Here is a 17,905-nt window from a genome sequence, read left to right as displayed (position 1 = left end):
ACTCAGAACCAATGAAAGTGCACAGACTACATAAATGGAGGAAAACTATGCTGCAGCAACTTTTGTTGAATTTCTGCACTCTAGAGAGTCCATTTTAGAATAATAACTGAAATGTATTTAAACAGGAGTGCATCAGTCTATGATTTGGCTCAGTATGCTGTTAATAAGCATATTGTTTGTGTATTAAAAAAGTGTTACAAATAAAATTACTATGAACAGTGATAGGTTTTCAAAAATTTAATTGTTTTTGTATTTTAAAAACATATACAAGTAATTCCTAAACCAAATTGTGTACTGCAAGCTGCAAAACTTCAAGTTATAAACTTCTAAAAATAGGATCTTAAAAAGGAACTGTTTACCTATAAGAATAGTGGCTTAGGCAAGCTGCAATAATAAAACCTCTCAACACAGTACTTTATTGATTCACTACAAACAAAATCCAGGTTCAATAGTTGTTTCTTTACTTCTTATGAAAGTTCTACAAGATTTTTATAATCTCTTCACAAAGGGATGGTTAAGAAGCTTGATCTCTAGTCACCTGAAACGAGCACCAAATTTACCAACAAGATTAAAAATTTTCAAGGATCACTGTTTCAGCCTGATGCAACCACTTTACCAACATGCTATTTAAAAAAATCTTTACTACAATGTTTAACAAACTCTATTGCATCTGTAGCGTCAGAGAAGTGCACTCACCTGGGTGTTCTCATAAAACAGAACATCAGGCACTTTCATTTTCTCATTGGGGTTATAAACAGGCATGGTGGCAGATCCAATCCTCAGAAACCCATTATGTATTTCACCTATACATTTTATGAAAAACAAAGAATTACTTAGAACACTGATTTGCAGATATGTGGTCAACAATACTGGTAATGAGATAATGCATACATTTGTTGCAATGTATTGGTACAGCAAAGCTTCCAGCTTTCGGAAGAAAGAGGACAGAAAAGGAATAGCATAAAGCTCTAAGGCTTCAAATCAGTTCCATTACAATGCGTGACAAATTGGTGATGTTAGGGGGACAAGTATCAGAAAGAACATTGCAAATTGTGACAGCTGCTTTGGCTGAAGCCTTAACTTGGTACTCCCTTCCTCTAATCATTGAGTGTTATTAAAACTGTTTGACCGGACTCACCCCTTGGAGAAACAGCATGCCAGTCATTTCCTTTAAACTTTAGGCAAGATAAAGTCACTGTTGGTTTCTCCATTCAGCACATTTTATACAAATGGTTTAATAACACAAAATAGGCACATTTAAAACGTCGGTGAAAAGTGGCTAAATTTGCATATGTTGGGGAAACATTCAGAAGTAGTTTGGAGAGAAAAATAATTAAAACCACTGTATTGGCTAACCACAGTAGTCTGCTACAAGGAGTTACGCTACAACACAGCAGTTCCAGATAGTCAACTCTGCCTCCCACAGATGCTTGCCCTTTTCCTCTATTCAGACATCCTGTTGGGTTGGATGAACCTGAACTGTAATACTGAGAAACTGCTCTCCATTGTTTGTTTTTATTTTGTTTAGTTTAACTCTGCTATGGTTTTGCAAATGGTGGAATTACAAAATTACTGGTAATATGAACATGAACTTACTAAATCTGTTGTATTTTTGGTAGTTCTAATGTTGCACATTGTTAATGAATCAGGTTCAATCAGATTTATAAAGTAATATACAGTTTGCATATTAGTGTCAGTTTTGCAAAAAACTAAACTTTCAATGCAACGGAATGACTCTCTAGTCATATTACTATAATTCAAACTATCCTACCTATATGAAGTTAGTACTTGGCCCCAATTTATACCACATATGTTTTGAAACTGAAGAGAGCCTGCATTACTAGATACAGTAGCTGTAGACATTTTTACTGGTACAGCATTTTCCAAATATATGTTAAGACATGTCCTCCTGTTTTAAAGATCTAGCAATGAAAACAGACAAGACAAACACATGTAAAACAAAACTCTCAACTATGCAGGAGAAGAATAGCAAAGAGTACTGGTGAGGCTAGAAGAAAATAAAATAAGTTGAAAAGAAGGATTTAGTGGACAGGAAGTGACAGACTCTATGGTACATGACAGAAAACATGAAGCTGAGTGTAAGAAAAAAAGATAGAAACAGGAAGGCCAGAGGACAGAGAGGAATAAATTGGGGGGGGGGGGAGGAGGGAGATAGGAAGTGAGATAAAAGATGGAAGCGGGAACAATATGTACAGAGTTAACGGTGGGGGGGGGGGAGGGGGAGAGCACAAAATTTACGTGGTAAGAGACAGAACCAAAGAGGGGAAAGAAATGTTATCAGAGTGATGGGAGAAGAAGTTGTCTGTAACAGTAATATTTTGTATAGTACAGAGAGGGAGAACAGGGAAAGCCAGACTAGAGACAGATTGCCACAGTCAGAGTGAGAGATGACCAAGGTTTTTTGCAAACACGATAATGAACGAGAAGAGCTTATTTGGGTCATATTAAAGAGGAGGATGTACAGAGTATTGGGGAGGTGGAGGATGTGCTGCAATGGAGAAAGATCTAGAAGACTCAATCACACAAAAATTGTAAGCCTGGACAACAAGAAGGATGACGCACACAATTGTCAAGAATGCTAACAGAGGAAGGTAGCAAAGTGACCCAATAAAGCAAAGTGAACAAGGGCGCCATTGATCTGGCAGACTTAAAAATGTAAAGGTCACACACAAAATTCCACGGGCCAGGCTATGATAAAGAATCACTTAGATTTAGGAAGTTCTACAGTTATGAAAATTTAGAGAACGTATGTAGAGAAATATAGGTATATTCTTTAGCAAGACAACGGCTAAGGGATGTATCTAAAGCAGGGCACACTTAATTAAGGGAACATTTAATACATCTTTTTGTGTTCAAACAGTTGAGTAATGTTCATGAAAGATTAAAAACAAAAGGTGACAGAAGCTTACAACTATAATCCTTTTCCTCTTGTTTCCTAATATCATCCGGGTTTATCTCAATCCCTGAATCCAGCAGATTTTTATGTAAAGCTGATCTTGCGAGATTCGGCAAAAACCTAAACCAAGGAGGGGGGAAAAAAGGAAGGTCAGTTTTTACTTTTCTCAGGGTTCTTTTTGTCTTCTAAGATCAATGTGACACTTCACCCTGACTCCATGCCCTAAATAATACCAAATCCTGTCCCACTCTGACAGTTTCCAACTCCTCACCTACTCTATCTGTGCTTAGCAAAGGAAATGGGTCCTCATGCTATTGGAAACTGTCCAATTTCCTCTCCCCACATCAATAACTCCTAATTCCAAAGTTATATGAGTTTAAAAAAAAATACAATCACAACATACGGAAAGTTGTAGCAGCCAAGTATCCTTTAGACTTAATCTAAATTTCAGTCCCAAAATTATATTAACATAAATGCTCATTTTAAAGCACTACATTGTTATGTGGGATTCCTGTGAAGAAGCTGTAATGACGAACGAGTTAGGATGCTGAGGGGACAATGACGTTGTTCCTTCCACAGTTAATTGGAGCCAGATCCTTCAGCTGTGACTGATCCCAGATCATACAGGCCCCAGAATTGGACAGCTTAAGATTCTCTGTACCTTGGAGAATTTGGCCCTTATATTTTCGTCACTCATATTTTCAGAACTTTTTCTAACTGCTGTTGCCTTCCTTTGCAATATCTGAGTTGTCTACAACTTTTTAAAAAAATGCAATGCCTAAAACTAAATACAAACCTCCAACTGACACCTAACCACATTGTATTCCATTAATACAATCCTGAGTAATATTTTATCTTTGAGACAGCATCACACTTTTGACAATCATTAGTTCTGAAGACCTATTTCTATCAAGTCATTAAGCATATGCCACACACACACACACACACACAGATTAGAAAGAAGTGCTGAATGATTTGTTTCAAATGATGTTTGAAATCTGGGAATTCCATAGAAGTGAAATCTAACATTCTTTGATTAGGGAGGATCAGAATAGTAGCAGTTCTACTTCTAATGTCTAACTCCTTTAAAAAAATTTAAGCCATCTTTTTATCATATTAGCAATTGTTTCTTTGAACCTTAAACTTTCACAGTAAAATTAGTATGGCTACCTGGAAAGACAGGCTTTATTGACAGCATGGTAGAGACTCTCATCTGGATACTGTGATAGCCGACGACAAATTCGTAATAGCTGTCGTGTGGACAAAGATGATGCCAGTGACTGTGCCTGCCAAAAATAAAAGGTAATTTTATTAATAGTCCTCTTGGATTTAAACTGGAACAAACCTGGAAAAAAACTATTTACATTGAAAGCAATTATTTAAAAATTTTTGTCTTAAACAGGTGCTTTCGTCCTCATATCCCAGTTTGCACCACTTAATCCTTCACAGGTCAGAATTCCGTGTTTGTGGCAGGAATCTATTACCATGGAAATAATTATGTCATCAAAATGTCAGCATTATGATTTCATTGATTTGTGTTCTATATAAGATGTGTTAACATTATATTATTAATTATTATTATTTATTAATATTATTAGGAATTACAGCAAAAAGACAAAAAAGTGAAAATTAAATTATTTGTGTTAAAGCTGATTTATCTGAAAGTTTCCTGCAGTACTGTATGGCACTGCCTCAACATATATGACATGCCTCTGCATATATTAGAGATACTGTATCCTGATTTCAGATCACCTCATGTCCATTATTTTTCAATGAATTTAGCATTTGTAACAGAATTGACATCCTGGAAATCGAAGTCTTCTATTTATTACCAGCTGAATATGAGCTCCCCATGTGAAAGAGCAAAAAGAGATAGCATAATCCTTGATGTATAAACAAGGGAATAATGGGCAAGAATAGGGAGATTGTATTACAGTACTGTCCAGGGCATTACTTGAACACTCACAAAACTGGGTGACTGAGCAACAAAATGGCAGATGAAATTCAATGTTCATAAATGCAAAAAGAAAAGAAGGACTTGAGGCACCTTAGAGACTAACACATTTATTTGAGCATAAGCTTTCGTGAGCTACAGCTCACTTCATCGGATGTAGCTTATGCTCAAATAAATTTGTTAGTCTCTAAGGTGCCACAAGTACTCTTTTTCTTTTTGCGAATACAGACTAACACGGCTGCTACTCTGAAACCTGTCATAAATGCAAAGTAATGCACATTGGAAAACATTATCCCAACTATACATATGAAATGATGGGGTCTAAATTAGCTGTTTCCACTCAAGAAAGATCTTTGGATTCACTGTAGATAGTTTTATGAAAACATCCACTCAAGGGATGGCAGCAGTCAAAAAAGCCAACAGAATGTTGGGAATCATTTGGGAAGGGATAGATTATAAAACAGAAAATATCATATTGCCACTATATAAATCCATGGTATGCCCACATCTTGAATACTGTGTGTAGATCTGATCACCCCATCTCAAAAAGATGGATTGGAATTGGAAAAGATACAGAACAGGGCATCAAAAATTATTAGGGGTATGGACCAGCTTACATATGAGGAGAGATTTATAAGACTGGGACTTTTCATCTTGGAATAAAGATGGATTAAGGGGAATACAATCAAGATCTATAAAATCATGACTGGTGTGGAGAAAGTAATTCAGGAAGTGTTATTTATTCCTTCTCATAACACAAGAACTAGGAGTCACCAAAAGAAATTAATAGGCAGGAGGTTTAAAACAAACAAAAAGGAAGTATTTGTGGAACAATCTATGGAACTCTTTGCCAGAGGACACTGTAAAGGTCAAGATTACAACAGGGTTCAAAAAAGAACTAGATAAATTTATGGAGGATAGGTCCATCAGTGGCTATTAGCCAGGATGGGCAGGGATGGTGTCCTTAGCCTCTGTTTGCCAGAAACTGGGAATGGGCAACAGGCGATGGATCACTTGATGGTTACCTGTTCTGTTCATTCCCTCTGAAGCACCTGGTATTGGCCACTGTCGGAAGACAGGATACTGGGCTAGATGGACCTTTGGTCTGACCCAGTAGGGCCGTTCTTGTGTTCTGGTGTCCACATATTCAAATGGATATTGAAAGTTGGAGACAATTCAAAAAGAGCTATCAAAATGATTCACAGTCTGGAAAATGTGCCTTATAATGAGCACTAAAGGAGCTCAATCTATTTAATTTAATCAAAGAGAGAGAGAGGATTAAGAGACTACTTGATTGCAATCTGTAATTACACAGGAAGAAGGTATCCGATTCACCTGAGGGTATGTCTACACTCCGGAGAATATACTGGTATAGCTATAATCCATAACGTATAATAATGGCATAATCCATAATGGCATAATCCCGTAATGTAGACACAGCCTACACCAATGGCAGAGGTTTTTCCATTGGTGTAGAAATACCACCTCTGCTAACAGCAGCAGCTATGTTGACAAAAGCATTCTCCCGTCAACATAGCTGTGTCTGTGTTGGGCTAGGTCAGCACAGCTATGCTGGTCAGGGGTGTAGTTTTTTCAGACCCTGACAGAAGTAGCTATGGTGACCAAACTACTAATGGGTTCTTGAATCTAGCAGCAAAGACAATAATGTTTGCAAAGGTCTAACAGTTGAAGTCAGAAAAATTTAAATTAGAAATAAGATGCAAATTTTACAATGAGGTTAAATTAACTATTGGAACAAATTGAAGTCTTTATATCAAAACTGGAGATCTTTCTAAAATAAATCCTTTCGTTCAACCACAAGGTATCAGATAAAATTCTGCGTGCTGTGTTATGCAACAGTAAAGATTAGATGATCATAATGGTATCCTTTGGCCTAATTTATGAATCCACAAAATGAGTACATAGCATGGGTGACAAAAATACAAGCTTCTCCACACCGTCCTGCCAACGTTTCTAAACTCTGCTTGAGTGAGGCCACCTGAAGAATCAAGATAACAGTTCAAGATCCAAGCCCATTCATTCTTGAGTCTCTGCTGGGTCCATTTACAAAATGGACTGTTATTAAATAGTAGAGCTGGGCAGGAAAAGGTTTTCCTCTCGTGAAAATTTTTGAGATTTCAGAAATTTTTCCCATCTCATATTGAAATGAAAAAATCAAAAATCTCAAAAATGTTCGTGAACCAAAAGTCACAAAAATAATTTGGTTTGGGTCAATCAAAATGTTTCATTTTGATAATTTGAAAGTAATAAAGGGAACCACTGACGTGAAACACACAGGTCAACGCACAGCACGGGCATGCTATTTTTTTATATATATATATGAGATAGATAGATATATCGCCCAACCTGTGATGTGTATGATTATTTTATATACATATATGCACATCGGATATCATACTGATCTACAGGTATCTTCCAACAGTGAATCATTTGTCTTATAGCATACACTTTCTCTGGATATTTCACAATGCTATGGATGTTAGAGAGACCCTTTTTTTAATTGCTCTGTTCAGACACCAAACACTTTACAAACAAATACATTCCCTTTTGTAATATATATTGTTAAAGAACCACATACATGCCAATAATGCAATAAATACATAAATAAGTATCGGGTTCACTTCCTTTTATTCATTCATAGATTCATACAGTTTAAGGCCAGAAAGTACTATTACATCATCCAGTCTGACCTCCTGTATATCACAGGCCATTAAGTTGCATCCAGTTGCCAACTATTGAGCCTAATTACTTGTGTTTGACTAAAGCCTTAGTTGTGTTTGGTTAAAGCATAATTTCCAGAAAGGTATCCAGTCTTAATTAGCAGATATCAACAGACGGAGAATCCACCACTTCCCTTGGTAATTTGTTCCAGTGCTTAATCATCTGCATTGTTAAAAATGTGTGTCACATTTCCAATTTGAATGTGTCTGGCTTTCAGCTTCCAGTCACTGGTTCTTGCCATGCCTTTCTCTGCTAAACTAAAGGGCACTTTAGTACCCTCTATTTTCTTCCATGAGTGTACTTATACACTAATCAAGTCACCTCTCAATCTTCTTTCTAATAAGCTTAATAAATTGAGCTAAGTCTCACGCCATAAGGGAGCCCTCAAATCATTTTTGTGGCTCTTCTCAGTCATTAATTCGAGTCCCCTCCATCCTTCCTGCACTGATATTGGCCCTCCCGGTGGACACTAGTCTCTTCCACTCCTCTATGTCATTTGCTACTGCTTCCATCTGCTATATGGTGTTGAGATCAACTGTTCTGCCCTCCCTAAGAATTCTTTGTCATGGTTTCTCTTGGGGGTACTCGTTTCCTCACACCACTTGGTTTCCACTTGACAGCTTCAAGTGGGAGTCTGTGTGTTGTCATCTGGAATACATGCCCCAAACATGTCCAGCACATCCATCTGATGCTGGTGGAAACAAGCTGCTGGTTCATGATTTCTCGGATCTCTTTGTTTGTAAGGAAATCGTTTCAACCAATGACCAGAATCTTTCTTAGGCACTTATTTTTTGAAGGTGTATAGTTTTAGTAGATCTCCAACTCTCACAGCTGTATGTTATCAATGAGATTATGTTTGAACTGAAAATTCTCAGTTTTGTTTTGATGCTATATATATTTGATTTCCCTACGTTGTTAAGTTTAGTACATGCTGTGAATGCTTTTCCTATCCTTGATGTCACTTCCTTTTTGAGCTCTCCATTGGCCAGTAAGTTACTCTGACAGGTACGACAATTTTCTGCAATAACCTTGAAAATCCTTATTGTGTTAAGGTTAAATATCTTTGGATTTCATTGTATTAAAAATGCAAACTTTATGTATTATTGTGAAATTGTATGTAATGTCGGGGGGAAGGGTGGAGGGATGTACCCAATGACCAACTTAAACCCTGGGAAGTGTTATGAGCTTCAACAAACTATTTTAAACCATGTGCCAGACATGAATGAACTTTAGAGACAAACAAAATTAGGTGGGTTTCTCAAGAAATCTCTAGGACAGTGGCTCCCAAACTTGTTCCACCGCTTGTGCAGGGAAAGCCCCTGGTGGGCTGGGCCGGTTTGTTTACCTGCTGCATCCGCAGGTTCAGCCAATCGCGGCTCCCAGTGGCCGCGGTTCGCTTCTCCAGGCCAAGGGGAGCTGCTGGAAGCAGTAGCCAGTACATCCCTCGGCCCGCGCCGCTCCCAGCACCTCCCACTGGCCTGGAGCAGCGAATCGCGGCCACTGGGAGCCACGATCGGCCGAACCTGCGGACGCAGCAGGTAAACAAACCAGCCTGGCCCACCAGGGGCTTTCCCTGCACAAGCGGTGGAACAAGTATGGGAACCACTGCTCTAGTAAATGTAAATATACCACCACCCAGATATGCAAAATCCCAGCCTTTTGAAGATATGCCCTGAGGAGAGAGCTACTGTCTGCCGATCACCTATTACATGAGGACAAGATCAAAGGCACAAGATGTACAAAGAAACAGGCTGATTGGTGCAGGCTATGTACTTGTTCTAAACTAACACCTGTTTTGAACTTGTAACCGCAGAAAATTCCCTAGGTGGGATATGAAGGACTGATCACCTGCGACAGCCCTTGCTGGAGTTGGGGGGATAGGGGAGATCCTGCCTAAGTTATTAGAATGTGTGTAGGTTCTTTTATTGTTTTTAATATGTTTGCTCTGTAATTCTATCACCTTAAGAATAAATATGCTTGTGTAGAAAGAGCTGTTTTGAAACTATAACTGTGGGCAATTATGCTGTTTATAGCTTTTGAGGAGAAAGCAAAGCAGGCCTGCTTAGGCAGTCTGTCTTGCTGGGAAACTCACAGTGTAGACAGGGAACTGTGAAGTCTGGAAAAATCTTGGTTAGGAGTGATAGAGATGTGGGTCTCCAGCCCGAAGAGGTGATGGTTGAGGTGCTGGGAACCTTGCTGGACCACAGGGCAGAAATACACGTGCAATTGCCCTGAACTGTGACAGGTGCTGCCCAAGTAGATGAACTTTTCTACTCGCTTGATTTGGCCCTACCAAATTCACGGTCCATTTTGGTCAATTTCACGGTCATAGGATTTTTAAAATAATAAATTTCATGAATTCAACTATTTAAATCTGAAATTTCACAGTGTTGTAATTGTAGGGGTCCTGACCCAAAAAGGAGTTGTGGGGTGGTTGCAAGGTTATTGTTGGGGGGGGGGGGTGCGGTACTGCTACCCTTACTTCTGTGCTGCTGCACATGGCAGCACTGCCTTCAGAGCTGGGCAGCTGGAAAGCGGTGACTGCTGGCCGAGAACCCAGCTCTGAAGGCAGAACCGCTGCCAGCAACAACGCAGAAGTAAGGATGGCAAGGTATGGTATTGCGACTCTTACTTCTGCACTGCTGCCTGCAGAGCTCGGCCATCAGTCAGCAGCTGGCTGGCCACCCAGCTCTGAAGGCAGCAGCACAGAAGTGAGGATCACATAGTATGGTATTTTTTTTTCCAGAGTAGCAGCCGTGTTAGTCTGTACCCGCAAAAAGAAAAGGAGTACTTGTGGCACCTTAGAGACTAACCAATTTATTGCCACCCTTACCTCTGCACTGTTACCTGCAGAGCTGTGCCCTCAGTCAGCAGCCACCGCTCTCCAGCTGCCCAGCTCTAAAGGCAGTGCAGAAGTAAGGGTGGTAAAATCACAACCCCCCCTAAAATAACCTTGTGACACACACCCCCCACAGCTCCCTTTTGGGTCAGCACCCCCAATTTGAGAAATGCAGGCCTCCCCTGTGAAATTTGTAGTGTAGGTAAAAGCACACAAGAGACCAGATTTCATGCTCCGTGAAATATTTTTCAAGGCCATGAATTTGGTAAGGCTCGAGCTATATTAAATACATTTTGTTTGAATGGGCCCAGCTGGCCAAGCAATTCACAACATTCTGTATGACCACCTTGTCTTCACCATTATTTATCATTCTGCCAACCTTTCTTATCAGCCACAATGCTATATATGCTTCCAGACCACTGGTAAAAAAACTGAGTAGCTGTGGGCTTAGTATATAGGCCCCTCTTCAGTGATGATTCCCCCACAAACAACTCCTTTTTTTTGAGACCTGTCATTTAGGCAGTTCTTAATCCATTTAGTGTTTGCTTTATTGACATTGTATAATGGAAATTTTTTAATCAAAATGTCATATGGTATTAACTCAAACACCTGATAAAAACATCTAAGTATCTTACCTCGCCGCACTTTACTTAATCAAAGTTGTAATCTCATCAAAGAATGAAATGAGCTTTTTCTGATAGACCTATTTTTCCATAAAACCATGTTCACTGTCCCTAATTATAATCCCATCCTTCAGGTCTTTATTAACTGAATTCTGTATCAGCTTTTCCATTATTTTGCCTAGGATTGATGTCTGGCCTATACTTACCCAGGTCATCCCACTTGCCCTGTTTGAATACTGGCCCAACATTAACATTTTTCCAGTCTTGGGGAATTTCCTCAGCATTCCAAGAGTTATTAAACATGAACAATAGCAGGTCAGAAATCTCCTCAGGTCACCTTTTTTAGGACTCTTGGGTGGAAATTATCCAGGCCTGCTGATTTTAAAAGATTTATTTCTAATGTCGTCCTTGGTTACTAATGGACTACAAATACTTCATCTCATGTGAAACAAAATTGCTGTCCGCTAAGATGTGGACAGTGCACTTTATTTCTTCCTGGAATGCAGTCAATCAAAAATCTAAACAGTAACATGGTGGGAAACTATTACTGGTGCTAACCTCCTGAGAGTTGAGGAAAGTAGATTACTGTATATAACCTAACCTAACACAAGTTACATGTGCACACCTATACACTCATGTTGGGTGGCTCCAATAAAAATGTTTGAAACTTTTTACTGCAAAAAGTAAAACATCAATTCACTATTTTAGTTGCCATTGAAATTAATTTTTAAAACTGAGTCTTGACTGTATCAGTTTTAAAAGAGTTCTGCAGTTTTTGTGCCAGTAGTAATTTTTTTTTTACATTACTGCTTTAGTGGAACTGCCTACCACAGTAATACTACTAACAGTTCTGAGCACTTTCCTCTTTTCCCCATCTCCCTACCTCCCTGTCTGCATTTTCTAATGGTTAGATAGTCCTCCCTGCCCAAGTAATCCCAAAACAAATCCAAGTATCAAACTTACAATTACTAAAGCACTGTATGACACATAACAGTATTTGTTAAGGGGAGGCGATTTTAAATAAATTCAGTAAACAATTTAAGCATATGCTTTAGTCCATCCCTATCAAGCACGTGCTTTTAAATCCCATTCCTCTTTTATGCATTTGCTTAAATCATATTGACTACGATGTACATGTTATAATACTGCATGACTTCATGCTTAAAATTATGTACATGCTTCAGTGCTTTGCTTAATCAGGTCCTAAATGAGTATATTAAAAATAAAAAAGGTGCCACATGTATATAGCACAAGAAACCAGTGTTGGATTTCCAAGGCTGGTTTCTCAAATCCCATGCAGGCAGGGTCTACGAATACCATGCTGGCAGAACACTCTGCTCCTGTGTCCATACAAGAAGTGAAGGAATTGGCTCCAGAATGAGCTCAATCCAGCCTCCACTGGTCAAGATAGGTCAGCATAAGGCAAGAACGTAAGGAAATAAGGAAGCATCCTCACATTGCTGGAGAAAATAATTCCTTTGTTGAGTAGAGATAAAATCCTGACTCTAAAAACAGCTACACATATAATGACAACAAGTAGAACACAAATCTGAAAAACTAGACTCACTGTGGGGTCATTTGTCTCCCGAAGCTTGTGTGTTAACGATAACAACTGTTCCACAGCAACCATGGGCACATTTGGAATCTGTTTAAAAGACAAAAAAAGTATTTGATATATATTTCATGTGTGCATATGTAATTTATATAACACACATGTATGCACCTACATAAACACAGCCTGCATGTAGGTACTGCATATACATTTATTTCAAATAACCAAAAAGGAATAACTGCGTCACAAAATATGAAAATATACTGTAATAGAAAACTACCAAGACGAATTTATACTAATTACAGTAGAAGATACCCTAGACTTAAAAATCAAGGAGTCACTTAGGCTGTGTGAAAGGATTTCACATCATATAAGAAAAGGGAGTATCTATGGTATATTAAAATATTCCAGTTCATAATCATATTCAGCATTTTAAATAGGAACCAATATTAATAACTGGCCAAACCATTGCAAGTGCTTACCATTTCTTTAATAACTTGAATTTCTTCATTCCTGGTGAAGGATTTAACATTATGGAACAGAAACAGAGTTAGAAACTCTGAGCCTAACCATTGCTTTGTGCTACTTCCTATGACAGGAGGCTCGGCCAGGGCAACTATTCTGAACGAGGAATGGATAGAAAAGATGGACCTGCAAGAAAATATTTTTTTAAATGCATTACCTGGTAGAAGCAGCAAATAAAAAATCTGAACTTACAAACTCCACCTGAGGTACAATCAGTCTTCAAGTGAATTACTGTATTAAGCCACAGCCACAATTTATATTCAGGACATTCACAATGAAAAAAAATCAAAACTGACAAAAATTGCATAATGTAACTAGCAATGTAAAAAACAAAATATATCTCTCGTAAGTTGTAATGCCTACAAGGTTACCCAAGTTTTGGCTTCATCTACAGCATGACCTGCATGCTTCAAGTTGAGCAAATACCCGTAACCATGCTACCATTTGTTTACTTTTTTTGTATGTATGAAATAGACAAAATTTACAAATGTGATGGTTTTGAAACATTCTCCAAGAGTATCACCTAAAACAGTATTACTAAAAGACAGATCTGGGGGGCGGCAATATCTTTTGAAGCAGCAACAATGGGTAACTTTTTCTACTCAATTAGACAGACAGGAAAGATAATTTTGTAGTTAAGACACTAGACCGGAACTTGGGGAGGATCTGGGTTTAATTCACAGACTGACTTCCTGTGTGACTTAGAGCAAATCATTTAAAACTCTCTGTGTCTCAGATCCCCATCTGTAAAATGGGGATGATACTATCTCCCATCCATTGTCTCTCTTTTCTATTTAGATTATAAGATCTTCAGGGCAGGGACTGTCTTTTAATATGTTTCTATACAGTGCCTAGCATAATGTGACGCTGATTTCACTTGCGGTTTCCAGGTGCAACTGTTTATACAAGTAAATAATAGCAACTCAGATGTAAATTAGTTGGATATTGCAATATGGCATGCAATATTTACTCAACACCTCAATTACAATTCCAGACAAATACTTTAGTATTCAAAAATGAGAAAATTGTAATGCAATCATTTATATTTCTCCTGCCTGTTGTCATATGCTACTTTGCATATAATTCTGTTTGAAATTAGAATATTTTGGCCCCAATTCCATCTTTGGTTATTCTTTGGGGGGAAATTATGGGTGTAACCGAAGGTAGAATTTGACCCTTCAATTTAAATTACACAATGTATAACAGCTTAGCAGGCAGATCTGGTATATACAACGAATCTGATACAGAAAAGCATATACAGTGAACACCCTTGAAAAACTGTTTCCTGAATATGCTGCGCTGTATCAGACTCCCAAATCAAAGCAAACAAAGTGGATGGCATCGGTTACTCTCAGCCTAAAGTCAGAAGCCTAGAAGCTACACCCAGGTTGATAAAAATAGAAGGAAATGTCTGAAATCATCATGTGAATAGGAACCAATGGGTATGTCATTATCTCTACGCACAGAAAAGGTCAGGGAACAGTGACCAACCTTATTATAGGAGAAACTGTTTTGAAGATAGGAGAAGGCATGTTTAATTTTCGATTAACCTCTTTTTTTCATTAGTAATAAAAATATTCAACATACATTAAGCTCACTCCTGATCCTGGCTCTGGTCCTTCTGCAATGCTTCTATGTCATAAAGGATCCAAAATGCAGCCAGCTGTCCTCAGCTGGGGATTCCCCCAATGCAGCTGGGGCCATTCTGGCATGTGGCAGGGAGTGAATGAGATGGGTAACACAGCCAGAACAAAGTGCACTATGGCAACCCCCCATATGGGTATGGCCAGTTGGGCACAGTTTTGAACCGTTCTGAGAAACAAGCCCCCAGATGAGTCAAAGATCAGGAGTGGGGAGACACAAACAGCACCCTCATTGCCCCCCGCTCCTCTCAGGGATAAAGAGTACATCTGAGGATTGAATCCATTATTTCTGAATTCGCTACCAGCAACAGTATTCCAAAAAAATCTTTGAATTTTTGAACTGCATATTTTAATAACTTACAAATAGAAAATTTCCCTGGCAAAGGAATTTTTAATAAACCAGCTATTCGTTGAGGAAAGCTTTCCAACAGTAAAAGCTACTGCACGTTGGAAAGCTATCTACAAATGCATTTCTCTTTTTGTTCTCATTAACTAATCTGCTGAGCACTTTACTGGTATATTCTCCTCTCCATCATTTGCTCTGTGGCCCAGTGCAACATCTGTTTCAGTTTCCCAGTTTGTAAATGGGAACAACATTCATCTGCTTCACAAGGGTGTTGTTTGGATTAATGTTTGTTCAATCTCTTGAAAATGTAAAGCCAAATATTTAATTATTATTTTTAAAAGGGCTTAATCCTGCAAGCTGGAGAGAATCCTCCATCCAATGTCAACTGGAGATGAGGTTGTTCAGTACCCTGCAGGATCAGGCTCGAAACAATCATAGCCACTGTTTCTTTGTGGAGCTATGTTTATTAAGTCTATGCCATATTTGATCACTCTGCAGACAGAAGCCATGTAAGTAACTGCAAAGCCTAACACACTAAGACCTAGAATAAAATTGGCTGGAGGGACTGGCAATACTTTATTAATGTTGAGTACCAGACATCTTCATCCTTTCCTCTTGCCTGTTCAATCTGTAGGTCAGACAAGTAGGGGAGATCATCAGACCCTATTTCGCTCCACCCAGGGGTAAGAAGAATCTTAGGACTTGTCTACACTACAGGGGAAATTTGATCCAAGCTACACAATTTGAGTTACGTGAATAGCATAACTCAAATTGACGTAACTTAGACCTATTTACTGTGGAGTCCACACTATGCGATGTCGACGGGAGATGCTCCTCCTACTCTTCTCGATCCAGTAGAGTACAGGAGTCGACAGGAAAGCAATCTGCGATCAATTTAGCAGGTCTTCACTAGACCCACTAAATAGACTGCCAATTCATTAATCGCCACTCATCGATCCCCCCATAAGTGTAGATAAGCCCTTACAGAAAATAACCTCACTGAAGGTCAAACAGAGAATGCAGCCTCACCAGTACAATGCTAAAGACTGATTTCTTGTCTTTGGCACACAAAGAGCATTCCCTTGCTGCCGCACATAAACTTTTCATTTATTTGTCTTTTCCTCTTCTCCAGTTTCACAAACCATCATTTACTACTGCAAACAAAATGAGAACAAATGTAGGAGTGGCGATCGTTTACAAATTATTATCGCCACACAAGAGTATAATTGTGTGTCAGAAGGTCAGGTGTTTGCATATGAAATATTTATGTAATTCACGTATTGACAACAAAATTTAACAATAACTATAATTTAAAGGTGTTTAAGATAGAGGACATATATTTAAATTAAAGGGAAAAACTATGCTGCATCTTTTCAAATATTCCATCACTTATCCCTGCCAGAATCAAAAGTTATCAAGCATCTGTTTCCTTTTTTGCAAAGTATAACACACTGGCTTGGATTATTGTGTTTTTTAATTAACTGACTGCTTTAGTATATGTTCAAACACACTAAAACTGAATGACCAAACAAAAAGAAGTGAAAATAAACAACTCAGAACTAAAGGGTGGTGAATATATTCAGTTAAAATTTAACATATTGGAGCTTCTATTGTCTACAAAATTCACCTTCTGCCACATTGCTTATATTTGTCTCATATGCTGTATGTGCTCTCTTTCAGCCTACTCACATGGACAGTAATTCACTGCCTTAAGGGTGTTAAGAATACCCACCCATGCATTATAATCGGCTCCTTTCAGCTTTTGAAGCAAATCTGATTATATAAACATTTCTATATTTTTCTCTACTAGCTGCCTGTTTACTATAGTAAATGCTTAATATGTGGAAAAGTCTAAAAACAAAACAAAACAAAAAACCATCTGAACAGGTTAAAATACTGTTTCATAGAGAAGCTAGTGCTTTGCCCTATGTCTTCCAACTGTATTTATAGTTATGGAATGCCACCTTCACAATATCTGCCTCAGCAAATGCTTATGTAGGAAAATTCTACACAAAAAGCCTGGATATACATTCTGAATCAATTTTAAGTAACTGCATTTCTTCACGCAGAACTAATTCAACATAGTGAATCATACAATTCTATTAATAGCTAATACTGTGCAGCAACAATTTCTCTATACCTAGAGAGTCTTTTTAAGTCCCTTCCTCATCGCCAGCATAGATTTCTTCTCCCATTATCCATAATCTACAAAATAAAATTTCCCCATGTGACCTGATGCCATTGTACCTGGACTGTTTAGTAATAACACAGCACAACTGGCTAAAGAGAAGGCCAGTAGAAACAATTTGCAATGCAGGCGGCTAGCTAGCTCATAGATAAAAGGCCTTCAACTGGCCAATGAGTATCCTCCATCCCCAGAACCGCAAATCAGCTGCTTGAGCTCTTGTCATGCCACCCACCTGCGTGGCGTGTAAACCTTGTTTAAAAAAATTAGTGCAGACTATGGAAGTAGTAACGTGGTGGAACATCAAGCGAAAATGTAACTGATGGCACGTGTAAGATCTTTTGAGTCAGAAATATATTTTATTAGCGCTTAGAGAAGTTATCAGCTTTAACATACATCCTCCAAAAATTTTAATTCAAGAATAAAACTATGATTTTTAGCTTAAAAAACCAGAAGTCACTGTAATATTATTTCATTTGATTTTTGTAAACTAAACAAATAACATGCCACCACCCCCACTCAATCCTTCAAATTCTACCTCTTCTTAATTAAAAATGTTCAACTCTCAGGAACACATGT

At 38.3% G+C, this 17,905-nt stretch overlaps 1 protein-coding gene across 5 annotated transcripts in view; it reads right to left on the bottom strand.

Annotated features, from left to right (window-relative positions):
- The window catches only part of VWA8 (von Willebrand factor A domain containing 8), a 294,392-nt gene that overhangs the window by 173,144 nt on the left and 103,343 nt on the right, over positions 1–17,905 (bottom strand). For all 5 annotated transcript variants that reach the window (XR_012159153.1, XM_073345760.1, XM_073345752.1 and 2 more), the window contains 5 exons: positions 13,110–13,278; positions 12,643–12,720; positions 4,088–4,203; positions 2,931–3,037; positions 697–803 (listed from right to left, as the gene is read on the bottom strand). Coding sequence is in view for 4 of the 5 variants with exons in the window: in XM_073345760.1 (XP_073201861.1) it covers positions 697–803; positions 2,931–3,037; positions 4,088–4,203; positions 12,643–12,720; positions 13,110–13,278 (577 nt within the window). In the remaining variant the exon portion in view is untranslated. The remainder of the gene's footprint in view (positions 1–696; positions 804–2,930; positions 3,038–4,087; positions 4,204–12,642; positions 12,721–13,109; positions 13,279–17,905) is intronic.

Source organism: Lepidochelys kempii, chromosome 1 (genome assembly GCF_965140265.1).
Source record: "Lepidochelys kempii isolate rLepKem1 chromosome 1, rLepKem1.hap2, whole genome shotgun sequence".
Classification (NCBI taxonomy): Eukaryota; Metazoa; Chordata; order Testudines; family Cheloniidae; genus Lepidochelys; species Lepidochelys kempii.
This window is presented reverse-complemented; position numbering and strand designations above follow the sequence as displayed.